General features: G+C 40.9%; 1 protein-coding gene across 2 annotated transcripts in view; it reads left to right on the top strand.

Annotated features, from left to right (window-relative positions):
* The window catches only part of JMJD1C (jumonji domain containing 1C), a 166,842-nt gene continuing 140,081 nt past the window's right edge, over nt 1–26,761 (top strand). For both annotated transcript variants that reach the window (XM_086616769.1, XM_086616767.1), the window contains exon 1: nt 1–150. In XM_086616769.1, coding sequence (XP_086472895.1) covers nt 1–150 — 150 coding nt within the window. The remainder of the gene's footprint in view (nt 151–26,761) is intronic.

The following is a 26,761-nucleotide window of genomic DNA, read 5'->3' as shown; positions in this document are numbered from 1 at the left end:
ATGGCGGTGGCGGTGGAGACGCGGCCGGAGCTGGTGGGGAAGCGGTTCCTGTGCGTCGGCGGCGGCGAGGAGCCGCCGGAGAGCGGGCGCTGGCGGGCCGGGGTCATTCGCGCCGTTTCGCAGCGGGACTCCCACAGCCCCGACCTGGCGGTAAGAGCCGCGTCCCGGGCCGGGCCGGGGGGCTGCGGTGGGGCCGAGGCGGCGGCGCGGGGCCTGCGGCGGGGGACAGCGGGGCGCCCCGGGCGGGCCCGGCGTGACACAGCCCTTCGTCTGGGGGGCCGGCGGGTGCGGGGGGAAGGTGCCAGCGCCTCGGCGGCGGGGGCGGCTGACGTGGAGCCCGCGCCGCCGGCGGGGGTCGGGGCCGGGGCGAGGCGCGCTTCCCCGCGGCGTGCGGGGACGGAGGCGGCGGCCCCTTCGCGCGGCGGGCGCGGATGCGGCTCCCGGCCCTGCAGCGCGGGTAGGAGGGGGCGAACGCCTGGCCCGGCCGCCGAGGGGAGGTCGGTCTGTGCCGGGAGCGGCAGGGCTCGGGCCGGGGGTGAAGGCGTCTGTTCCGGGGGATGCAGAAACTGCCGTCGTGCAGCGCTGACCGGCGGAGTGTAACGTGCCGCACGCGGTAGCGAGCGTTGTTGTTAAAAGAATGTCATTGTTTCCCTTCCTTTTATGTCCGCTGTCACTGTTTTCCTAAGGGGTGTAGGAATGTGCGTGGAGGCTGGCGAAGGAGCAGGATACGTTCTGTTGTGCTCAGGCATACTCTCGCTGGAGGGGGGGGAAACACGGCCAGGATTTCCTTGGGTTAGTGTTCCGAATGCATCAGCTGTAAAATGGAGTTTTATTGTGCTCCGTGGACTCAGTCCTTGTTTTACTTGTGAATTCTGTGGTCAAACGAGTGCTGTGTTACTGCCGTGGCTGTCTCCTTCCATGTTTTTATGTTATTTGGTGCTTCTGAAAGCACATTTAAAAATATCACGACTATGTAAATGGGCATTACGTAGGCTGGAAAAAGGAATCACCGAACTGCGCTGGGCAACCCATATTGCTGCTGGTAAGGGGGTGGCGTACACAGCCGAACACGGTTCGGGGTGGAATGTTGCCTTTTTTACAAGCTCATCAAGCAAACAACTGTCTGGTTTTAGAGATTATTGATGGCTTGGTGCGGGAAGTGTGATTCACAAAATTGAGAATTCATACTTTTCGTATTTCCTAGGCTTTAAGCTTTGTTTTGGAAACAGAATGTATGTGACACTTGGAAGGCTACTTTTTTACTCTGTCGTTTGTTGTTTTTTCTTTTTCCGCTCTCCAGCTATAATTCGAATAGTGTGCTGTTCATGCCCTTCTTTATGAAATAGCCTGTGTTTTCAACCTTTAGTTATACGTGAGAATCATCTAGAACGCTTTATTTTTAGAACCTATTTTGGATCTTATTCTTGCAGGGTAGTATTCTCTAGAATCTATGTACAATTATGGAAACACTGAGTAACATTTAGGGAGATGTGTTTACTAACATTTACAAGTCAGAGCCATAATTTGTAAACTCTAGGGGCAGAGCTGACATAAAGAGAGAAAGGGTGCTAAACCGAGGTGTTTCAGGGGTCTTATCTTTTCTATTAAATGGATAACATATCTGCCTGTTGTAAGTACTTGCTCCTCTTCCTAACTTTCATAACCAAGTGTTTTTTCTCTTCAGATATTCTTTTATTATGATCCTCGGTCATTTAGGGAAGAACTGTCATGTTATGGCTGGATTTCTGAGGCAGGATGACTAAGGGTATGCTTAACATTTTGTAGTGGAGTGCTGTTTGGATAGATCCAAACTACCTGAGAAGCGGGGTGGATGCTCCAGCCTGCACTTCAGCCTGGGTGCAGTGCGGTGCTAACGTGGCCGTGTTCCTTCTGGTATTCGAGCTAGCTGCACAGCGCTGCATTATGCTGTGTAGATACACTTCTAGTCACCTAGGAATCCTGGAAGCTTGGGAAGGCTTTGGAAATACTATCCGGGTCTGACTGGTAGTACTGCTGTCCCAGACTAGTACTTTACTTGGAGCATTGTTGCCCCCTCCAAGTGTAATATTTGATTTTTGCGTTACCTATTCCCTGACCCCAAGGCACAAACAAGTGTAAATCACAAAGGGAGGTGGATAGAGGAGGAAATGATAAGGTTTCTGTTAGCAACAGGTAGTTTCTGTGGGTTAGGCTCTCCTTTTGTGTTTATAATTAACATTAAACTCTCATTAGTTGATATTTGCCAACGTTAAGTATCTTCTTCCCCCGCCCCCAGTGAAGAACAAGGGTGTTTTTCTGTTAGCCGTGGTTCCATATGTGCCATCCTAGATGGAGTGAGTGCTGCTTTTATCCTTTGTGGCTTTCATTTAGAGGTGGCCATCCCCAGGAATAGCTCCAGACCCTTCTGCTACTCGTCAGTGGAGTGAGATGGTAATTCTTGTTGACAGTTTCATTGCTGCCCACTGGGTGCAGCATAAAAATGTTGAAATTGACTTTTTGTCAATTTCGTGTATTCCTGGTCCCTCTGAGCGGGATGGACAGTGCAGAAATACAGAAGATGCCCTCAGCTGCAGGAAGGGAGGAGAACAGCGGTGGGAATTTTCAAGGTGCTTTGCAAATGACCAGATCTGGGTTACCTTTTAATCCTGGCTTCAGAAGGAAGTATCGTTTACATTGCCTTTGTGTCTTTTCTTCCCTGGTAAGTGTGAACCCCTCAGTCAGTCTCAACCAATTCGAGAGCAGGGAGAAGTCTGAGAAAGATTACCTCCCCCCAGTCTGTGAAAGCTGGCATCTGAGGAGCTGTCTTCCTCCCAAAAAACCCTGTAAAGGCAAGGAGGTCACGGCATTTTGTGCGCTTCTCCTGGAAGCGAAGAGGCGATCTCCAGCTGGCCAGCCAACGTGCTCTGAGCTTCAGACCAGCTACAGCATATGCTGCCTCTCGCTCGGCACTGTACAGAGATGGGGAGTGGAGCTGATGGTATGTGAAGGTGGGTTTGAGGGCACAAGAAAGAGCTGGGCGTTAACAAAAGCACGAGAGCGGGCATGAGTATTTGGATATGGAAATACAGGGACAAACGGAGAGTTTTATGAGGTGAAGGATTGTAGGGAGACATGGGCAAGCTTAGAGGCAACTGACGTAATTAATGTTAAGTGGCCACAGGGCTTGTAGGAGCAAATCCGCAGGAAACCAAGCTTCATTAGCTCTGCTGTAAACAGAACTACTCATTAAATCAGGAACTCCAGACCTGAAGGCTGGACTAACTGTGCTCTGCTGGTGAGCAGGCAAATGAAGGCTCCAGTTTTCATATGCTGCTAAGTTTGTTTCATGATGGTATTTTCATAACTAAATTAATGAACGCTTTCATAGTTGGAATTATTGTCCTGGTAAGAAAACGAAGAAAACGACTCAGTTATGCAGTATCTTCTTTCTCATAGGTCTCTCCAACTCCTTTAAAGCATGTTAAATGACTCTTTCCTTGTACTTTTCATGATTGCAACATAGCTGGTGTGTAGTCTGTTTTTTCTGAAAATGGATTTATTTTATTTTAATCTTTTAATAAAGAAAGAGAACAGTATCAAAAGTGTCTTGTCCCCCACTGTATTATGGAAATTGTGCCTTGCTCAGCTTTCATATTAATTTACCACTCAGGGGGTATATGGTGAGAACAACTGGCACAGGTTGCAAGTACTCTTGGTCTTTTGGACAATGAATGCTCTTGCCATTACATGCAGGTCTTCCTTGCCAGGATTTGGAGCCCATGTCTCTCTCTTAGACATCCTGTAATGTTTACAGATGTTTAAAAACACCTGCTGTACAAGTACTGTGTGTACAACATACACAATTTAATCCAGGAGTTGTCTTCGTTTTCATGATCTGAGTCACAACTTGATAGTGACTTGATCATTCACTTGACCTCTTGATCTTTCCTTCTTGAACATTCCTGTTGCATGAAAAGTATTTATTTAAAAATAAAAATACAAGCAAAGAAAAAGTTTAATATATATATTTGTGTGTATATATGTACGTGTGTGTTTCACTAGTCATTGAGAGAATTCATAACTGCTTTTTCTGCTTGAGTAACAGTGAGTGTTATTAGAGGAAGCTGGGAACTCTCTTTTTCCTTACTGCTAGCTGCCTGGAAAAGCCTATATGCTGCTCTCATTGCAGTGACAACTGGGCAAATATAGAAATGGCCAGGAGGAAAGAGGTGGAGTCAACACTAGATGATCTCCCTGGTCTTTGCTGTCCCTTCAGAATTGCTTTCTGGGCACAAGTTGTAAAATGTCTGTTTAATCACTACTGCCAAGATTTGACATGGTGATTGCAGAGGTGTTTTCCTGTATTGTGCTTAAAAAGTGATTATTTAGAGGAGTAATTTTTTAAAAAATATAAATCAGATTATTAAAATTATTTCATTTTCTGGGAGTGCTTCATAGTTCTGTGACTTTTCATGGTCCTGCAGTTATATATTGAATGTAGTCGTATATTCAGCTGTGTATTTTCTCCACATGAAAGAGAAAATGGAAATAAGCTTTTAAACACATAATGTGCCACCCTTAATAGCAAGCATAGTTATAAGTTGCAGTGGCTTGTAATTGCATATTTACTGATGCGTGAATTTTGCTGCCGTGACGTCTGTGGATCGGAATACGAAATCAAGAACTGAGTACTTTGGTAGTCTCTAATGTCTTATGATGGGCAAACGTAACATTCAGTGATTGTGCATAGGGAAATATTTTGTGGCAACGAATCACCATGTTAGATATCCTTCATAAAAACCTAAATATTAGTGATAGTTTGAAGCAGTTGTTTGATTTTTATTTACAGAAAATTAGTAAGTCATAGCGAGGGAAACAATACATTAATAGTTTTGGTAATTGTATTTTTTTAGTATCTCATCTTCGGTAATTTGCGAACAAGGAATTGTTAAAAATTGACTGTGTCTGGTAAAACCATTTGAAGAGACCAGTGGCAGACTGTGTGTCTGTTTAAACTGAATTTGCCCTTGCTTAACAGTAAAATGGAAGTTCACAGAATGTAATGGAAACTTATCCGCACTGTATTACAGATAACATGAAAATAATCTGAAACAATTGCTGATAACTTGAAAATAAGATACTTCAGAGAAGTACCCCATATGCTGAGAGTTTCTCACTGAAAGACGAAGTTAAATTTGCCTTCGCTGTGTGTGGAGCTCCTTTTACCCAGACTTTTTACGATTTGTAATTGTTCTAATCTTCCTGCTTCTGCATTCCTAAACTTTCTGATTGGGGTATGGCGTTGTCATACAGGCACAGAATTGCACTTCTGTAGGTTACATTTGTTTTCTGCCATATATTGGTTTTTAGTACAATGTTTTGCATTGTCCTCTGTTTCCCTTTCACTAAGCTAGTGTTTAAAGAGAATCTTACTGTGTTCATTTTTTGAACGTGCTTGAGCTAAACTGTTTAAAAATGAAATAGATTTTTTCGTTCCATATTTTAGAAATACATGCTGTGCAGTGTTTACTTGTTAACCCTGAAATAAACTGGAATATGCAGCAATATGCTTTAAACTAGTTGTGCATAGCTTGTTGTTGGTTAATAGAACTTAAAAATACTACATATTTCTGTACCAGCATCTGGATTAAAGATGAAGAGCAAGTGGTTGGTGAGGAGCTTGTCATGTTATTTACTCCAGCTATTGGAGATAATGCTAAAAACATGCCAGAATTTATCATTGTCACTGCTACCTCTGGATCTGGACAAGGGCCATTGCTGTAGGATGTGTTTGTGTGTGTGTTGAAGTTGGTTTGAAATGCATCAGGGATTTAGACCATTTTCAGTTGTTTCTACTGTTCTGTATCTGTGTGGAAGCCGACAAGAGTCTGTAAGTTTCAGTGCTATCAGCCCGGCGATCACTTCTTGGCTCAGCAGTAAAGAAAACTTCCTACTTCCTTTCTGTGTTTCTAATAAGATCGAGCTTGTCATCCTGTGCCTGTGAGTGTCACCTCATCTGTCTTCCAGAGTTAGTTGGGTTAGTGTTCAGGAAGGAGTATCTCTTTCGTAGTAATTTGACGAAGAGATCAAACGTTCCTGTGAAACTGACTGCAAGGACTCAACCTTTCATACTCTGTCCTTCCCTCCTCTTTGCTTTTGTACTAATATAAACCTGAATATGATAGAGATCAACAAGTAAATGTACATACACTGATGGATTTTGAGGAAGGTTTATTTGAATATCAAGATTGTAATCAGAATTTAAGTATCCTGAGCTAGGGATTAATCAGTTTATTAATAATTTGCTGCAGTTGCCAAGTATGCAGCAGTGAACGAAATATGGAAAAATGAAGATTTGATCCAATACTTAAATCTTTCAGGAGGCTTTAGGAAAGTATTTTAATCAAAAAAGCATTCACTTTTGCCTTTTATATGCCATGTGTATAAATAATGTATTATTCTGCATTCATATCACATCAAATTTTTCTCATTCCAGAACTTCGTGTCAATCTTTGGAGGTGTCTCAAAAAAACAGGGCATAGCCATTTTAAAGAATTTTGAAGGAGTAGTCGTTTTATAGGAAGCCATTCTTTCTGTCCACATGCCAAGATCTCAAAACCTGCTTGAGAACAGCAGAGCTGTTCTTTAATATCAAATTGAGCAAATTGTAAAAGTGATACTTTTAAAATTTGGCCAAAAATAAGCTCAACCTTCTTCTGATTCTGCTATCAGTGAATTGTACAGATGCTTAGTTCCATCAGTGATATTGCATTTCTGCTGGGGTCAGGCTTGACCTTCCCTTTCAGTAGGACTCAGTAAGCTCCTCTGCTTTTGCTAGAAGAAAGTAAGTATTGATCATCTGAGAAGTTTACTTGAAGTTGACAACAAGGTGGTTGTCTCAGAAGAGACATTGCTGTGATGTGCGGTTACTGCACACTCCGGTGCTTTGAGCACAGATGTTCCGTGTTGCTGCAGGGGCGGTTTCCCTCCTAGGTAGGGACTGAGGACTGCTCTGCTTGTAACCATCTTGTTCTTTGGAGCTGGTGGAGAATTCCAAGGTAAACTAATGCCACCTTGCTTCATTATGTTGACTCATCCAGAAAGTTACTGTTGTTAGTTGATGTTATTCCTGTGTACCACTAACTGCCATCTTGTAAGACAGAATGAAAGCAGGGGAACCAGAAGAACCTCAGGGATTTTGCTGTATTTTGCTTTCTAGTAATTTTCTTTAAAATATTTTCTTTGATTTCTTAAGTTATTTTACTTTAAACAGCTGTTGCCGCTTTTCAGAATTAAGTGGAATGGAGCAACTTAATCTGCTGGCGAGGAAGTTGCCTCCGTGTACATACAGAAACTGAGTTTGAACTAGTTCATGTACTCTCTTACACCAAAGATGCAGGGTAAGCGTTAAGACTTTTAACTTGACTCTCCAATGGCAACATTTTTAGAAGTTTTGGAGACTGTGGTTCCACAGACATTTCTCTTGGTGGCAGTGCTGGCTTAATTTTTTTAACCCTGAGCAGTTTCCTGATGGGTTCACCATATGGCACTTCAGCAGTTGTACTGAGGCTGAGGAGGTGTTATGGGATCGATCAGAAGCAAATGGCTGAGGGTGGGAGTAGCTTAAACTGGCACCATTTCCAGGAGAAACGTCTGTGGACCATGGCCTGAATGAAGCAGTTGAAAACTAGCTTGAATATCTTTGTGAGAGTTGCAGTCTCTGTAACTAGTAAATGTGTCCTAACCTGCTCAGCTGTAATGCAGGGATTTTGTACTGCAGTTGAATTAATTCTGTTTATTATATTTATTTGTTCAGTATGAATAATTTATTCTTTCACTCAAATAAGGAAATACAAGTTCAAAATAACCCATAACATGATCGTTTGTTGTCTGTTGATGCTATACTTACTTGCAAAGGCAAGTTTTGGAAGAACAGATGTGAAATCAAATGCTTTGAAGGAAACTTAAGCATCTATATGGTCAAATGCATACACCTCTGATGCCTCAGTAAAATATTGCATATAATATTTCTGCATAAATACAATGTACTTTTTGAGTGTTCTGATCAGCACTGTAATTAATGTGGATGTTGAAATAATTGCAGTTGGGCTTTACTGCAAGGGACTGCTTGTATTTGTATATGTACATTTACTGCTATGTATGACGACTCAAGTAAACACTGGTGAGTTAGTAGTTTGGTTGACTCACCAGGGCTTTACGTTTTTGCTAAGGGAACAGGGCTCTTTAATAAAATCATGGTTTAAAATCTGGAGTAGGATTGCTCTGTGAAAGAGAGTGTGCTTGCTGAGTCATTGCCAGGTGGCCCAAGTCGAATCTCTTTAGTCCTGCATGTCTGGTGAGGAGGGACTGCAAAGCTGTATTGTGGAGGAGAGTTGGCAAAGCTGGTTTGTTGAAACAGTCCTCCAGCTTATTTCCTTATTTTTTTTCTCTTCTTGGCTTCTCTTCTTTCCTGAAACACAGAATGTAAATTTACTACCTTTCAAAACCAAACAAAATAACCCAAAAGCTGATATCAAAGAGACAAAGAAACTTGTTGGGTTAATTGTAGGTAACAGCTGATTTAAACTGTTTGGTTAGTTTAGAAAATCTTGGAGAAAGAGTGGCAGGAAGTTAGCAGTGAACTCTTAGACTGGAGCTTATAGTTAATTTGTAGTTTTTCTTGCATTCTAGTTTTTCCTAAAGCAAAACTCGAAGACTTTGGTTTTGCAGCCTTGCTCGTCATCAAAGGCAGGAGCGAATACATGCCAACAAGGCATGGTGTGAGCAGTTTCTAGGGGAGAGGTTAACGGCTTTTAGGCTGTAGACCCACAGTGATCTTTAAAGAATTAGGAGCTAACAGTGGCCTAGTGCCAACGTTTCAGTCAAAAATACAGAAACTGATGTAGTCGAAGACTGAATCTGCACGAGATACTGTGGTCTGAAGAGCTGTTGTGACATTTGGCTATTGCACCTCTAAGATTCTGACACATAGCCGTATTTCCTCAGGGTTTCCTTACAGTGATTTGGAGCTCAGGGACTTCATCCACCAGAGGTCTTTGGGTTTTGTAGCCCTTGCTGTATTTTTCCTAAATGAATTTGTAGGCAGCCTTTTTGAATCCCTGTGAACTTTTCCACATCATGTGACAAAGAAGGGTCGCCCTTTAACTGCGCGTTGTGCTGGAGATTGCTGTTGTTTCAGGCTTGATTTGGTTCCTCCCTTGGGAGGTACAAGTCGACAGTCACCCCTTGTTTGCCTTTTGCATGCCACTCATGGTTTTATTAGCTCTGCTGTACGACTTCGTACTCTGCTCTTGAAGCATATCAATGTGACAATTTTCCTTTACTGTTTCTTAACCGAAGAGACTCGGAGGTGTCTGTTCTTGCTGTCAGTCCCTAACAGCCCTGTCCAAATAAACGTCTGTTTGAACCAGATTATTCCAAAGAGTGTGCAGCTTGTTTGCATATCTTAAATGGCTATCTACACTGGGATGCATATCTTCACATTATTTCCTTTCTGCAGGTTGTTCTGAATAGATTTAATTTAATACTGTCAAGTTGGGTTTAAATTTTTTTCAGGAAATAAAGTAACATTTTAAATGAGTTTTAAATTGTAAAAATTTATTTCTCCACTGGAGTATATTGATGTGCTTTTTTTTTTTTCCCCTTTATGGTAACCAGATTGTCTATTTCAGGTCCATTTATATTTGGTATACTCAGGTGTTGGTCAAACCTTGGTGGTGATCTAGTTAATAACAGTTGAGCAGTGAGTAAAGCTTCAAGAAAAACAATAGGCAAGAGGGAGGTAATGAAATACTTCTGGCTTGCTAACTATTAATCCAGGTGGACTGTCCTAAATATACCTGATCCTTCTGTATACTGTCATTTCAACATTTGTATATAGGTCAGAATGTGACATGTGAATATTTTTAGACAATGTCATGACCAGTTCTTAATTTGATGTATAGCTTTTCTGTATAATAGGATACTTATCTCCTTCTGTGTGATCTTTAAAAAGGTATAATAAATTTTGACTCATTGAAAGAAATTTTAATGTCTTTGTATAAATAGAATTTTTTTCAAGTGTTTTTTACTTTGTACCATATTTTTTGTTTAGAAATTTGTAGTCTAGATTAATCTGTTCCTTTTGTTACGTATAGCTTTTTACAAAATTTTAACTTAGTGAGTCAGGCCTAAGACTACATAAAAGATAAAATGAAAAATCTTGTTTGATAAATTATTCATTGACTAACTTACTTTGTAATTCCATCAGATGATTTCTTCTGAAACTGAATGTAGTACTTTCATAAAGCATTGTAAAGATTTTTATATTTTAAAATGGAAGGACTTGGCTTTCTGTGGACACTTGGAAAAATGGCTTACTGACACTACTTAATTTTTTTTTTGAGTTTTATAATAGTGTCTTGTCCAGGTAAAGTGGGATGTATGTGTACAGTTTGGCATATTTTTTTCCTCTGACAGAATTTTTTGGACATTGAATGGTTTTCCGTTATCTAGTTTTCATTATTTTTTTTCAATATTTTTACCTTTCAGATACGTTTGAGCATTGCTCACACTTCAGTAACATGGCACAGTTGATCACTGCTCACTGACTGGTTCCAAATACAATAAACAGAATACAAGTTGAGTCTTGAGTTTGCCCATGTGTTACTTTTCTGCTAAAATAATGAGCAATAAAAAGCTAAATAATGGCAGAACTTAATAGGGCTCTTCAGTTGATAGTTTTGAAATGGATGAAGTCTGTGTCTGCAGAGTGTTCTTAAGCTCATTGACTGAGGTAAAAAGCATGGCATTTAATATGTTTTTATGTTTTTTTCTAAGATGTGTTTTATGTTGTGGTAGCCTACCCATTTCCAGATACGTGGAACTTGTGAGTTCAGGAGTGTTTACTGTTGCATTTGAAAGAGTTTAGTGCTTCAGTGGAAATGAGCAATTGGTTCTATGTCTGTGTTGCTCCTTCCTTACAGAAGTCTGGTTTTGGTCTGGAGTTTAGCATGCCTGTGCTAAGTAGCATGTCTTGGATTGAGAAGGACACAATGTAAGGACGTGTAAAATGGCCCTTAGGGATCTTAGGACTGAGCTGGGCAGTATTTGAAGGGGGGAAAGAATGGAAAGGAACTTTTTTATTTTTCCTGAAAACCTTTTGATCAGTTCTTGAACTTTATTTGACCAATGCTTCTTATGGAAAGACTGGGCAGACACATACAGGAACTAGAGTGTATGAGTCAATCAGCAGAGGAGACAAGGAAAGAAGAGAGGACCATGGTGGTTTAGATGCAGAAATGCATACATAGTTTGATGTAAATTGACAAAAGAAAGGTTCCTTCTGTCTGCACAAAAGCCAGCGTCCCTTCCTGAGAGGCTTCTGGCTCCTGAAGCAGTAGGTCCATTCTCTAACACAAGGAAATACTAAGAAACTTGTAAAGAAAAGAAAATATCTAAATATTGAAGTCCAATACCTGCATTCACAGTTTTCCTCAAAGCTAATGGCTCCTTAAAGTCAGAAAAACAAAATCTCAAAAAAGAATTGATTATTTAAAGTCAGAGGGCAGAGATGACGCTGGTATTGCTATTTCGTTAATCATAGCTTGGGCCACGTGCAGTTCTTGTTCCTAAGGCTGTCAGTTTGGCATTGCTCAGGGCAGTTGTAGAGCTGAGTTGTTTTATGGCTCTTAATTGCTTTGTTTCTTTCTCTTACCTGCATCTACTTGTTACTCGTCAGATTTTCACTGTAAGGGAGGCTCATTTGTAATGTAGCAGGCATGTGCTGCTCTTTGGTGGGACTGCATGTACAGGATGGAGAGTCTGAACTCGGGCCTTACTTTATAGCAAGGTAGCTGGGATAGATCATCAGACCGTAATTATCTAAGTACCATGGGGAATAACACAGCGGCGTAATTCTGGGAGTTGGGAAGTTAGATCTTACAGACTGCTTTCCTAATACATGTTGTGGTGGAGGGACATGTTGTCTTACACTGTGGTAGGTTTGGTCTACCTGTGGGTCACAGAAGAATGGTCCTGAGCATGTCTGTGCTAATGCAGTCAAGTCGTCTCTGAATTTGTGCTGCTTGGTTGGCTGCCCTTTCAGCTGATTTTTAACTAAGGCTGTTGTTGAATTTTGTTAGTTAGGAGAGCTCGAACCGGCAGGTAGCCTTGATGGGGATTACTTTATCAGATGTCTAGTAAAGTGCAAACTCTGACTGCAGCTTTATCCGCCCTCAAGCTATTCAAACTCTCTACGGTGTGATCTTGCTGTCTGAACCAGTGGAGCTACAGAATTAACCTTTTCCTTCACTGTGGAGGGACTGGTTTTTTTCCTTCAGAGCTTAGAAGACAGTGGTGTTTGACTTAAATATGTGAGTGTGTGACTTAAAACTACTTTTAATTAATACCAAGTGCTTTTGTCACAGCATCACTGTTGGCTTCGCTCACATCCCATGCATTTCCTTTTTTGGCCTATCAGCTGGGCAGTGGCAGCACAAGGTTTGGAACTGCAGATGTGCTGATTAGGCAAGCAGCTGGCTCATCATCAGTAAAGTGTAGGGATTTGCAAGTCACTCGTTTTGCAAGTCTCTCATAAAAAACTTATGTGTAGACAGAAACTTCCAGATTTTCTGAAATTTGACAGTAGCTTAAAGTTAATAGGGAAGCCTTGACTGGAAGACATTCTTGAAAAGCATATGTACCTAGAAAGAGTAGTAGAGAGTAATGTAAAAGATGGTGTAGTAATGAGGTATTGTCTACTAGTATTGACATTTATGGTGATAAAAACTACAAGTATTTCATAAGAAAATGAACATATCTGTTTTGCTACAGAAATTGAAAATTGCTGCTGTAGTACTTGTGCTGTGGAGTATGCAGGACTTTACCTCTGCTATGTTTTGTTGCTATTGCTGGTTGGGAGAAGAGAGCTGGGATTGTGGGTTCTGTGGCGTGCAGCACTTGCACTGGTGGCGAAGGCTCTTATGGTGAGCGGTAATGATGGATTAGGGGCAGTATATGCTGCTGAGTTGTGCTTTTAAGTATTTTATTGGTTGTTTCTGTATAGTCCTTTTAAATGTTTCCAAACACCTTATTAACATTACTTAAAATGGTAAATACTTGCTCAGATAATCTAATGAAAGATTTTACTAACAATCTAGAAGAAAATAAAGTCCTGTTTTATCAGTGTTGTGCCAAATGGGTTAACAGCTTGAAGTGTGGTTAGCCTGTGATGGTGGGTCAAACTCGCAGTGATTCATTACTTAAAGTGTGTGCATTATGGAAAATGCACACCTGGGGAAAAAGATAAAACAAAATTTTTTTTTGCAGGTGGTAATGTATAAAAATGAACTACAAAGAAATCTTTAAACATTTTCACAGAGCATTTAGTATCATGGCCATTCCAACTACAAGGCGTTGTGAAGGTTCTTTGAAATGAGTGCTGTAAAATAACATCCCCATGCACCTTGCTGTGTTCTGTGTTTTTCCTTACCTTCTAATGTCAGAAATATCAAACCACCAAGGTAGCCAGCATGAGAAAATCGGCAGTGGTAAGTGTTACGCAGGGACAAGGTGTCTTGCTGTCATGTAAGTATAAATAGGAGAAAGTTAGGCTGCGTTCTTCCAGGATGCACGAGTCAAAATTATTGGCACTGCTTTTAATCTGCTCTCATCTGGTGCAAAACACACTCCATCTGATCTTGTCCTAGTCCTGTTTAGTGTTTCCTGTTCCCTACCTACCCCATTGATGAGCTATATTTTAATTTCTTCTTAGATCACATCTCTTGATTGCATCTTTCTATGGTCAGTGTACTTAAGGCTTCTCCGAAACATCTTGTCCTGTCCGAACAGTTGGAAGACTTCCAGTAAACCTCCCTCACTTCTTTCAGGCAGTAAGATTTTGTTAGCTAACTAGTACCTTCCATTTTTAATGTGAAGCTCAAGCCTGCTGAACTGTTGATTGCTCACCTTATAAAAAAAAAAGACATCAAAGCTGCTTCTGTTAGTAGTAGAGGGTTACACAGGTCTGTTGACTGGTTCTGTACATAATAAACGGAGCAAAGATTTAGTAGTGGTGCGTTTTTACTGAAGGTGATCTGAAAGATTGGCAGAGTCAACTTCAGAAATGGATTTGTGTGTATGGGATTTTGTTTGTCTGCAGGTAAGACTGAGATGTTCTAGGGTAAATAGACTGTGTGTTGCATGATAAAGTTCTGCCAAGTCTCAGTGCTGGAATTGCTGAGATTACCGTTTCTGTGCCCATGCAACACTGTTTACTTTGTAGGACACTCTTTGACCAAGACCTCACTGTGGTAGGTGCTGTGCAAACACGGAGCTAAAGTTGTCTGTGCCTCAGAGTTTATGAAATCCGGAAGGACAAGGAGCTGAAATGAGGTTATAATGATGTGTTGTTTGTGTTCAGCAGCCTAACCTTTGGGAAATCTTGTGATAGAGGAGAGGTTTTTGAGGCATATAACAAAGTAGCTCTACTGGTGTTTCTTGGCTATGTCTGTCAAACATGAAGGGTAGCCAGGGATAAAACTCAAAGGTGGCAGGCCGAAACTGTTCTTTTATATTTTTTTTCTTGTCTTTGCCTTTTTTGAAGCAGCCAATGGCAGAGGTTTTGATTAAGTATGGATCAGAAGCAGGAATTGGCATTTTGAATCTGAAGACTTGGAAACCGAATCCCAGTAAGTTATGTTGATAGAGAAAGGAGGCACAATGATGTAGAAAAGACAGATGCTGTCATTGCAACGTAGTAGAATGATTATTGTCTATCAGCGTTGTGAGAGTGTGTGGAGCAGAGTTCTGTGAAGTCCAAAAGGAAAAAAAAAAAAGATGTAATAAGTGAGGTAAGAACCTAGATAAGACTTAAATATAGGTCTGAAGGTAAGGACCGTGGAAGAGTTGATAGAAACAGTATTGGGACAAACACTGAAAGCTCTGTCTTAGCCACATAGTGCTTGAGGGTGCAAAATATGCAAGTTAGTGTCAGTGAGCGAATTTAAATGGTTTTTGTGACCCTGACCATAGGGTTATGCTGAGTAGTCTGGTTCAGCCCCTATTTTAAGTACATTCTGGATTTTTTTTTTCCCCCCCAGCACAGAGAATGTATTTTTCATTTCCATCACACTTCTTCTGTTTCTGTGGTTTGAACTCAGGAAATAATTTTTGAAATGTGTTATACTAGTGACTTTTGAACTGCATGCAGACCATTTGTGGTCTAGGAAACTAAGTGGTAAATGGAACCAGGGTGCCTTTATAGTATTTCTAGTGACAGTTGAAGTGGCTACTGATCTCAAAGTTTAAATGCTAACAATAGCTTTTTAGGCCTAAAGGCTTTGGGATCACTTTATTGGAATGTTTTTCTGATGATTTAGTAGGCCTATGGTCATTGACATCTTCATGACAGGTTGGTGGCAATGTGAGTTGCCAGCAGGCTTTTTTATATATCAGTTGTGATGTGAGTTGTGTTTTGTGTTATAGATGTGGCAAAGGCCTCTTGATTCTCACTTTATTGTAGAAGTTTGAATAATTGGGAGTGACAGAGGATATGAGTAATAATCAAATTAACCTGGATTGCTTAAACATTTAATAGTTGAGATCTTTTTTCTGTGAGGAACTGACTAATTTGTCAAGATGTCAAATTGGTCACAAGCCAAGCTAATCACTTCTGTGGGTTGTGTCAAGAAAGACAGAAGAAATGCTCCATATGTTCTGATTTGTATTCATTCAGTTTTGCCTAACAAAATTTTAGGTGCTAAGTAGGGTTTGTGACACCTTCTTGTTTTAACATCTCCAACCTGTGAAAGTGGTAAAACATGATGAAATCTGGACTGCACTGTCATTAAATTCCCTCATCATTTGGTTCTTAATTCTTCCACGGGAGGATAACCTTATGGAGCTGCCAGGGGAGGCAGAAGCATCGGTATGCTTGCAGTCCTCTGAGGTTTTATGCCTCTTGAATTGTGAGGGAATAATTATCCTAATTTGATAGATTTGGAGCTACTATGAATATTTTATATTGACCAAGTTATTGGAACACTTAACTGTGTGAACATATTGGTTTAGTTTAATGGGGAAGAGGAGGTGGAGGTGTCTGGGGAAAATAGGCAGGAACAGAAAGAATTTTGTGTTTTGGCAGAGAGTTTGAGTGCTGTTAAGCCAGTGACTGTCATTCCTTGTTTTTTTTTTCCTTTGCTTTTTTTGGCTTCTTTGTTTTTAATTAAGCCTATAGGACTGGTGTTGTTCAGAAGAACCAAAGCTGGATATGTAAAAGAAGATATTTTTTTTTTATGTTTTCAACTCCCACTCACAAGAGTGGGTTGTAATAGTTCAGGGATTCAGACTGAGATGTAGGAGTCCTGAAAATGGGTGTGCCTGAAAAAAATCAAGATGGCCTTAAGCATCATCACAAGATGTTAAAATAGACATTCTCTAGACTTATTTCTCAATCTTTCTCTCTTCCCTGTGCTTAAATAAAAATAGGAAATCAGTTTGATCACAGGTTCCTAAAAAATCATCTGAAGTATCAAAGTCAGTAAACAAGGTAGACCCACTAGGTGGTGAAGGGGTACTAATGGGGTTTGTCACAGGGTTTTGTCGAAGAGCACGATCAGAGGAATGGGATGTATCGATAGGTTCTCTTGTGCAGCATCTGTGTCCCTGGAGGCGGATGAGCTGAACCATGAGTGGGAGTGAAAGCTAGTTCTGAACTAAGCCCAAATTCTACTTTTCTTCAACTCGCTGCTCAGAGAGTGGGTAGAGTTTTTCTGCCTTACCCTGCTATGATGAGAGGGAATCCACCTTTGTAAGGAAAAGCTTTTGTGAACTGGATTGATGGCAGCTTTTGTATCCTCTGTTTATGGTGTATGTGTATACAGTAGGTTGTCATTTAGAAGGACAACTGAGAAGAGAGATCATCTAGATTTGGCAAATGTGTGAAGAAAAAATAGGAGCCCTTGAAAGATGAATGTTATTATGTGACTGTGTTAGAGTGTAGGCAAAACAAGTTTCAAATGTAGAGAAACTATTAGGAAATATTTTTGTGTAGGTGTATGTGAAACTAGACAAGCTTTTCGGCATCTAAGTCTTTGTCTTGGAAATGGAAGCAATGGGAATGAAGGGATGGGAAAAGAGTGAGATAAGTGCTAGATTTATCTTCCAGGGACAGAAAATTAATGTAGTTTGGTGTTTGGAACATGAAGAAGTTAATGGAGGGGAGTAAAATTACTGAGTTCACGACACTTTATCTAGCAAGTTTATGATTTTTGGTATTCAGTGAAGTTTGTTCCCAGGCTCATTTTTTTCAATATGTTTTGTAGGTTTCCCTTGTGGATTGGGGCAGAGATGATTATTTTGAGTGATGTCCTGCTCTGGCTGCTGTATATTTCTGTTCTTTGTAAAGGTCTCTTCACTGAGCTTCACTAGTACAGCAGCTGCTTAGCTTCCATTAGGCACGTAGTGCATTGGATGAGGAATGTTACATTCTGGAAAGTGCAGGTGCAAGATCCCAGGATTTTGATGTCTGTGTTGCAGAATGTGTTTACTGTGGTGGCATTGGATGTGTTGGCAAGTCATTGTCTGGCGCTAATGTAGCTGCTAAGCTTTGGGACAGGAGCCAGCTGAGTATTTTGCTGAGTGCAAAAGAGAACCCCCTAAAAAAAACCGTAAACTGATTTATGATCTTTTGTGCAAAGTAGTAATCTCTTCATTCACCATCAGTCCTGCTCACAATTTAACCGGTTGTCACGCATTGACTGAGAATTTTGACAAACCGTAGGTTGCAGTATCTTGTGGGTTTGCATGCTCAGGTACTGCTCGTATTCATGTTCACAGATCACTCCGTCCTGACTCTTTTCTCGTGTTTTCTTAGCTGGTCTTTGCCTACCTTTCTTCCAGGGTTGGTTTTGCTAACGTGGCACTCTAGGCTAATAAATCTGTTGCCATTTAAGTACCAAAACTCTTTGAGTTTACTTAGGCAAATGAACTGCTGCACTGCAGATGCAAGGCAGCTGCAGATCCTGTGTAATTAGCACTTGCTGGTGTATTCTGTTCTGGTTTATTGATGAAATCAATCATAAAAAGGGACATATAGGTTGCTTATGTTAGAAATGTCTATTTACTTGTCAATGCAGTATGTAGCACAGGGAAATCCTGAGCCATAATTAGTGTTCAGCACTGTTGGCAGGCAATAAAAGTAATCCATTTAGATGATCTAGTAATAATGATCTCTTGAATAATCGAGGCTATGAAGCTTTATTGTAGGTTGTCTTGCTGGGTTTTCAGAATGTTTAACACAAGCATATTTTCCAGAAAAGGCATTTAGGCTTGATTTTTGAAGGTTCTGAGTAGCGAATCCATCTTCGGTTGTTAGTAATTACTCATTCTTGCTAAAATAGCATTGTGTTTCCTATTGAGAAGCACAACAGGGTGAATTTCAAGTCCTGTGATTTGTCTTTGACTGCTCTGCTGCCTGCTACCAAGGCTCTGTCTAACCTTATTGTTACCGTGAGTCTCGCTTTTGGTACTTGAGCAAAAGCCTAGTGATTTACAGATTGAAAAGTCCATGAGATATTGGAACCCTTCAGTGCTGTCCAGAGGCAGGCTTTCAGTACAAAAGCGATGTAGTTGCATTTTGAAGTGAATAATGTTTTGTTAAAGTACGGAGCTTTTTGAAAGAAACAAAGCACCAAGGATCCGTTGCTAGTGCTTGGCTTGGTTTTCAAAGTCAACTGTGCTTAGTGCAGCTGAGAACTAATGGAACAGATTTGCAGCCTGTTAAAGAAACTCGGTTCATCTGGCACCGTCTTCCCCAAACTGGAGCTCATACTGGGGCAGAACGTCTTTATGAAAATTGAATGTACATGTTTGCTGTGAGACTTCCTGTTGCCCAGAGTCTTTGTAATTAATTACGTGAGGGTATCAATTTATTAGCATTCTGTTAATGAAAAGCTGTCTGATGTAGCATTAGGTTTTTGTCACGCAAAGATGCTTCTTCAAAAAAGTCTCTGATCCTAGCAGCTCAAAGCATTATCACTAGTCTTCTGAGCAGATGATTTGTTTGGATCATGTAAATATACCTTGCCTTCACAAACAGCAAAGAAAAGAATCACAAACCAGTTTTCTGTGAAACTTGGGATCTGTATACATAAAACTTAGGGACTACTGACTGTGCAGACATTTTAATGCTCATAAATAAAGCTTACTCGTGGTTTTAGGCAGCAAATAAACAAAAGGTGTGTTGTGTTTTTTTTTTTTTTAAAGTTGGAAGGAACCTCAGTCATGACTTTGCCATAGTAGCCTATTACTATCTGGTGTATTCCTGTGAAGTATTTCCTGGTAATATTTGGAAGTTAGAGTCACGTTTCTCTCTTTGTTAGTAATCTGAGTATATGACACTAAATGGATTTTCCTGCCTATTTTCAGTAACTTTTCAGCACTGTTTTGCATCCTCCTCCATTTTTCAGCACGTTTTTAAAAATGTGGATATATGAGATGGATGCAGTACTCCAGCTTCAGTCTCAAAACATATGTTGGGTAAAATAATTTTCTTGTTTTCTGTTCCTGATGGCTTCGCAAAGTTTCATTAATTTGGCATTGCATTACTCAGAGGAGTGCTGCTGTACTACAATCAACTCGTGATCAGTGCTGTTCGTGATCATAAACCAATTATCCTTTCCCAACATAAAATTTTTCCTGTTTGTCTTTTTCCATAACCATCTCCTGTACTTTAAATATAACCTTTCTTGTGTTTCGATGCATGACTGCACTTCTCCACTCTGGGTATGTTAAAATTCTGACAAACAGTCCCTGAATGTGATGGCCAAACATCAAATTTGATCCTCCTGGAGGGAGCCTGCAAGCTCTGATGTGGCAATTCAGTCTTTCAGCAAACATTGACTTGAGAGCAGCAGGTCGTATCTTTTAGTGGAAACAGCTCCCGGGTCCCTATTTAGACTGAGACTCTCAAAATGTCTGCGCACCCACTGTTCAGTCCGCCACACAGGCGGAAAGCTGCTGCCTGGCTTCTGCTGAACTCTAGACCTGCAGAGCTCAGAGCAAGGAGTAGGTATCCACTGTCTCTTGCTACGGCAAGATGCTGTAAATCATTGATGTCTTCTGGTGTCTTATGTCTGTGAAAGCTGGGCTTTGGGCTCCTGATGAGCTCCAAACTTGGTGGGAGTGGGAAGACAGGAGGAAAAAATGTTACCAGCATGCTTAACTTCAAGTGTAAGGGGAAAAAATAATACTATCCCAAACACTTTGAGAAGTTGCCAGCTTCTGTTTTAGAAAAAGAAACGAAACAGTGAGCTGTGCTCGTTTCTCAGGCCTGAGAAAGAAGGGTGTTGTTTTTGAGATTTGTTACCATTTACATTTTTTCCAGGGTTTTTACTTTTACTGCCAGAGACAGTGAATTGCTACATTCAAATCCTCAAATAAAATTAAACACCAGAAAGAAGCAAGTTAACACTCAAGCACATGCAGTATTTTTTTGATGTAGTTGTGACTCCAGATTTATTATCTTTCTTGTTCCACTTCTGTTCTAGTCAGTGGACCACCCTCCTGCTATCTGCACTTTCTATTGTAGAATTGTCCCAACTGGCTTTCTACCCTGACGTTTCTTGGTGTGGCCCTGAACACCCTTCTCTACTTGTGTTTTATTTCTGTATCTCCAAAATATTTCTTGTATGGGTTACTTTGAAACCACATTGTTAATTTCGAAGTTATTTGTGAATTTAAGAATGTCACTAAGAATCTTTTGTTAGTGGTTCTTCACCTTGTCGTTTTCTGTCTCCATGTAACACCCGTTTGCATGGATAGCCTTCTTCACTCCTAGAGGCTTGACAGACCAGGACCAGCTGTGATCAGATATGCCCTTCATATAACATGCATTCCAAACTGTGACCCACCTTGTTTGAGAAAGGAGAGCGTGTTAAGTGGTGAGGCCCAGCAGTAGGGCTGGACTCTAGCTCCTTTTTGGTCGGCTCCTGTGAGCGGCGCGACAGCAGGGGAACAGGACAGCACAACTCCAGCTCTGTGAACCAACTGCAGCAAGGACGTGGTGAGGAGAGTGGGGTAACCGCAGCGCTGAACTGGCTGCAGCTCGCTTTCTCACAGCATCCCCACTTTGCTTCAGCACTGTCGTTTTCATCCCGTTTTGCTCTTTACTCATATGGCAGCTCCGAGACGCCTGGCATTGCCCGTCGTGTGTTCTGACAATAGCACCAGTGTGAGCCAGCCCTCCTGCCTGCAGCCAGCCTCCCCTGCTTTTCCTTTAGCCTTTTGTCCTCCTGTCATTCTAGAGAACAGATAGCAGTTACTCCGTGTTTCACTGAGGAAGAGTGCACCTGAAAGGGCAGATCGATACTCTTTGAAATGTCTGTCCAGGGAATGGGAAGAAAGTAGGATCAGCTAAATTGGTTTGCTTAGATGTGAATAGAGGGCTCCACCTAGGCCACTAGTGTACTGAACATTAAAAAAATCCCCAAACCCCAAATGAAAAAACAAACCAAGCCACCCCCTCCTCTTGGCACTCGGCAAAATTCTCCGCCATGCCTTGTTTATTAGTACAGTCTTAACTGCTTACTGGTTGCCAGTTTTCTGAAGTGAGGTGGAAAGAAGTTGGAACCACTGTCTTGGCATAAGAAGCTGGCTTTCACAGGACTCTTTCCAGGGGAAACTTATTCATCATTTCTTCTTAGTGAAGAAACTTTATTAGATATTCATGACTTGCATTTCCTCTCCCTCCCCGATGTTACTGCAGGCCGAATAAGATCTGCACTTACGCTTTATTGAATATTGTCTGTCAATTGTTTGGCATAAAACATCCTATTTCAGAAGGACCTACTTTTAAAATGAATGTTTAACTAGAAGTCGTCTTTTTGAATTTTTAAACAGCTCTCATCATAATAAGTGCTGTATTGCTGGAAAGATGTGCTGTGTGGTCTTCATCTAAATGTATGAATTTCTCAAAGGTAAGGAGTCTGAACTGTGGAGCTATTACTGGTATGCTGTAGGATAATGGTCTCATGCGGTCGTGATTTAGTAAGCTGTACCAGATTTCAAGCTGTCTGCATTGCAGCCTTTTTGTTATTAATAGTTAATGATATTCTTCTCTGGCTGTAAGCAGATCCTTGCTTTCAACCTTCCCTCCCCCCCAGTCCTTAGGACCTTATGTTTTGCCCACCTAACTGGGAAGAGGGGGGAGTAGCTACAATTGCTTTCAGAGCTATCAGAGCTGTTTTGTCGATGGTCTGAACAGCTTTTGCTTGAGAACAATGCCAGCTGCCCTCTCTCAGGTCTGCAGGCTTGCCTTGGCTGCCTGCTGGCCCGTAGGCATGCTTATCATCCAGACACTGATCATCCTGCATGGCAGGGCAGTGCGCTGCCTTTAGCCTGCCGATGACCCTGGATTATGTTCTTGTTCATGACATGTCTGCAGCGAGTGCAAGGTTCCAATTATATTTGCCTTCAGGCGGTTCTCAAGAGATGGAGGGGGGGGGGGAGAGGGCAGGGAAGAAGAGAAATCATTTGTGTAACTTAAGTCTTCGGAAAGACTGTTTCAGGGAAGAAATCTGAATTTCTGGCTTAATCCTTATCTCAGACTTGTAAATCACAAGTACAAATAAATACAAAATCTGACACTACGTCTTGCGTTTTGATTTATTTTTTTCTTTACAAAAGGAACACTTCAAACTTGATCTGGTTTTGTTTTCAAGATTGTTTAAGGAGAGACTAAAACCCCAAAAAAAGACGTTTTTAATGTCTTGAACTTGAGAAACAAACAAACAAGACAACAGAACCCTGAACAGTAGCAGTGGAAAATGCGTTATTTGCCACAGGTTTTTCTTTTTTGCTGATTAAATAACGTTGCCGAAACTGCTTGGCCAGTACGTTCTTTTTCTTTACCTCTGTGCTTGCCTGTTATCTCCTCAGTTTCAATTTACTCCAGCTTTGCTTACCAGTAAAAGCAGTAGCAATCTCTTTCAAGGCGTAGGGGCAGAGGAGGCATGAACTCTTCACATAGCAGTGAATGGGTGATATTGTCATGCCAAACGCATGACAACATAAACTGTAATTGAGCCATCAATAAGACTTTGGAAATTACTATTCATAGCTTGTCCTGCAAACAGATATTAAAAAAAAAAAAGATGTTATGTTTTCAGTTAAGGCACCAGTCCTACCAGTTTAATTTGTATTTTCAGATAGAAGATTTTCCTACTAAAAATTTTAAAAACAACATGTAAAGAGAAGTACTTTCCAAAAACGTTTTTTTGGAACCGGTTGGTCATAACTTTCACGTTAATGTTCAGGCGGCTGGTGTAGTTCCGTATTGCGTTTCGAAAACTAATTCAAGTGGAAACATGTTTGATGCTTTGATTTTATTTCTTCAGAATATTTTCATTCTTATACCTAGAAGCAATGCAAAATTTAGAATTTTCAAAAGTTGTCTTTGCTGTTATTGAATTAATCACACAGTCTAAGTCAAGAGTCGCTGTTGGCAGACACCCTTTGCATGGAGGGGTTTGACAAGTTTTTACGAACACCACAAATAAAGGATTGTATGTGGAGTCTTCATGTCATTCAGCTGTTCTCAAGGGCATAAAGGGCATTTTAAACTATCAGTATGTTCCACAATGCTTGGGCAGAGAGCTGGAGTGAACTCATTGTGCCTTGTGTTGGAAAGGTTTGTTCCTGTAAACAGTGTGGCTACAGTGAGTGTTGTTTCTTCCAACTAGAACGAAATAACTGTCTAGTTTTTAGCAGCGTGCTGGTTTAGCATGCTCTGTTTAGAAGAGAGATCTGTGTGTTGCTCATGGGCCCCAAGAAAACATCAAGATGTCTGCAAAACTTCGTTGCCTCTCTATGTGAGAAATAATCTAGATTTGACTAAGGTGCTTTGTGGAAGACATACTGAATGCTGCCAGTGGTCCAGAACATTTGGGAGCCACTTAATACAGATAATAAATAATCAGGCATAGCCAGTTCCTTCAGTGAGATTTTATAGACTGTTCCTCTTATTGAGCAGGACTCCATCCTGGTTTTGGGACACTGAGTTTAGAGGTGGATTTCTAAGGGAACATATGCAGAAGGCAAGGGAGCCTTGTGTAGAAAGGTACCTCAAAGGGGAATAGAAATGCAAGAGAGTCAGAGAAAGCCAACTTAACTTGAACCTGGATATCTACAACCAGGGTGTCTGGTCCAGCTCAGTGGATCAGAGGGACTTCTGGAAACTTAAAGATGTTCTGTAGAAAGGGTGCTGTGACTGGCGATTTGATGGTTTTAATGGATGCCATTCATGATGAGTTTTTTGTAATCAGTGATTCTGTTTGCTTTAATGAGAGACAAACTATATTCAATGTTATGAATTTTGTCCCAAGGACGAAGGAAGAAAAGACTTACTAGTTGCAAGTTGCATCTTGCGTTTTCTAAGATAAAGGAAACTTGATCCTTTCATGAGCATTTGCATGTGCTTTGATGTTGCAGACATCAATGTTAACAGTCACTGTATTTGGAATTGCCAGCAAGAGAGTGCTTACTACTTACTTGCAGTGCATTAACTTGTGACATGCCCTGATCTAACCTAGCTTCATTCAGCAATAGGGCATGCACCTGCTTTTTACCTTGAGCAGCTTTAATTGGTGCCACAGCTCTCAATGCCTCATACTTTGACATGTGGCAAAAAAGTAGTCTGCTTTTCTGGCTTTGACTCTACCTATAGCAGTGCTTTTGTCAGCTTTCAGGTGCAGCAGAGTGTGAGGCTGGTGGTATTTGCTGACTGAGGGTTTGTGACTTGGGCAATGTGCTGCAGTAGAAAGTCTGGGAAAATTAATATTCATGCAGTTAGAATGTCAGAGGGGTGGGATGGGAAAGAAGCTTTCTATATCTGCACTGAAGACAGATTAATAAAAAGAAAAGGGAGGAAAAAGCTGCAAACTTTTAAGAGTACAGTGCTGTGCCTCAGTGCAGTATTCGAGTAAGAACTGAGCAGTTAAGTGACTCAACTTATAATATACCTTGCTTGAGATCTTTCTTCTCCTTGGTGCTCTTTCAGGAGAGGAGAATCTTTAAATGGCTCTCTCTTTTATAGGTCTTAAACCAGATTTCTAACTGCAGCTACAGAGGCATTTTTTTTTTTAAGGTTTCCTCAAAGCTGACTGGTAAAGCAAGACTTCATTCGTTTGTTCTTAGCTGTGGTCCCAATGAGGAGTGATACCAATGGAGTAAACGGGTGGTTTGTGTGAGTTGTTTCTTAGCCCTGTCCTGACAGAGGTATCAATATGCAGAAGACCCCTGTGCTAGGTAGGTAACTTTAAAATAGAGGACTTTCAAGAGCTATTAAAAAGAGCCAAAAGTCTTTAAATTCTTTTAGAAATGGTGCAATTTTCCCTGCACCAATACACATCAACCCAAATGCCTTACTAGTACCTTTCAGTCAGCTTGCTTAAAATAGAGTAGTTTTACTGTGAAAGATGATATTTTAAAGCCCGCCAAAGATCTATGAGTCACATGATCTTCTGTTTCCACATCATCACACCATGCTAACCACATTAATTGGATACCATCCAAGAGGTTTGAGTATCTTTACAGTACTCTGCAATTCTTTCTAGCAGTCACGGCAATTAGAAATTAAAACAACAATGCATAAAAGAAGTTTGATCTTGTAGGCAGATGAATGTCAGTAGGGTTGTTTTTTTCCTCTTGTTTTTTTCCTTTCTCATTTTCTGGGCAGAACAGTTTATTATTAAGCTGTACTATCAAAATTTGCTGGGACAATAATCCCTCATTCCACTGTCAAACCAACAGGGAGCTTCATAGCAAACTTTGCCAGATTGTTCTGGATAACAGTTAATTGTCAGAGCAAAGCTTCTGTCTCTTGGTGTAGCAGATACTGCTGTTATTACAGAGATAGATTCTCAATCTGCAATATTTTGGTATTCCCCAGGAGCTACTAGGTGATAATGCAATAACTCTGCTTTGAACAGACTTTTATGTAGTGCAGAAACAGGTGAAACTTTGGTATGGCTTAAAGAGCGGAATACTTTACTCCTTGCACGTCCCTGTGGTTAAGCAGCTCACAAAATTTTATGAGCTATCTGTGGGTAGCAAAGTCTGTAGGTGTGGTTATCCATTGACACGAAGATGCCTCAACCATCCCTTGTCAGAAAGCAGTCATTTGTCGTCTGTTTTCCTTAGAGACCTGCAGGTCAGTGTTGAAAGGTCAAATCTGGCTGTCCCAGACTGTGTAATTTTCTACAGTGGTCTTGGGGTTCCAGAGCATGAAAGATGTCTGTCAAGATGCGTTTCAAGCTCAAAGCTATTTGTTGTTAAGCTTACAAGCCACCCACAACCAGCAATAAATAGATGTCACTGCATGCATTCAGACGTGCATACCTGATACTGCTTGCAGGGGTTGCATTGATGCATCAGCTGTTTTTTGAAAGAGTAAATGTAACAGTTTCTTTTTAACTGTGGACAAAGTGAGAAAAAATTTGTCTAGGAAATGTGTTAACTCTTTCATTGCCTGTCAGTCATTTCACCAATGATTATTAAATTTTATATGGGCTTTGGTGAAAACAACCAACCAGTTGCAAACATGAAGATCCTTCAGTCTGATTCTGTGTGGAAAATGGAGATGTTTTGAGGAATGGCTGGGTAGGTCAGTGTTACATGAATGGGGAGGTAAATAACTTGATCAAAACAGTCCTGATGTGGGAACAGTTGGTTGTAAATACAGAGCATTTCGTGGCTGTGGAGAGATGGACAAATTAGCTGACCT

The sequence above is a fragment of the Tauraco erythrolophus genome, chromosome 9 (assembly GCF_009769465.1).
Source record: "Tauraco erythrolophus isolate bTauEry1 chromosome 9, bTauEry1.pri, whole genome shotgun sequence".
In the NCBI taxonomy this organism is placed as follows: Eukaryota; Metazoa; Chordata; class Aves; order Musophagiformes; family Musophagidae; genus Tauraco; species Tauraco erythrolophus.
The sequence above is the reverse complement of the archived record's forward strand: the minus strand, read 5'-3'. Positions and strand labels throughout refer to the sequence as shown.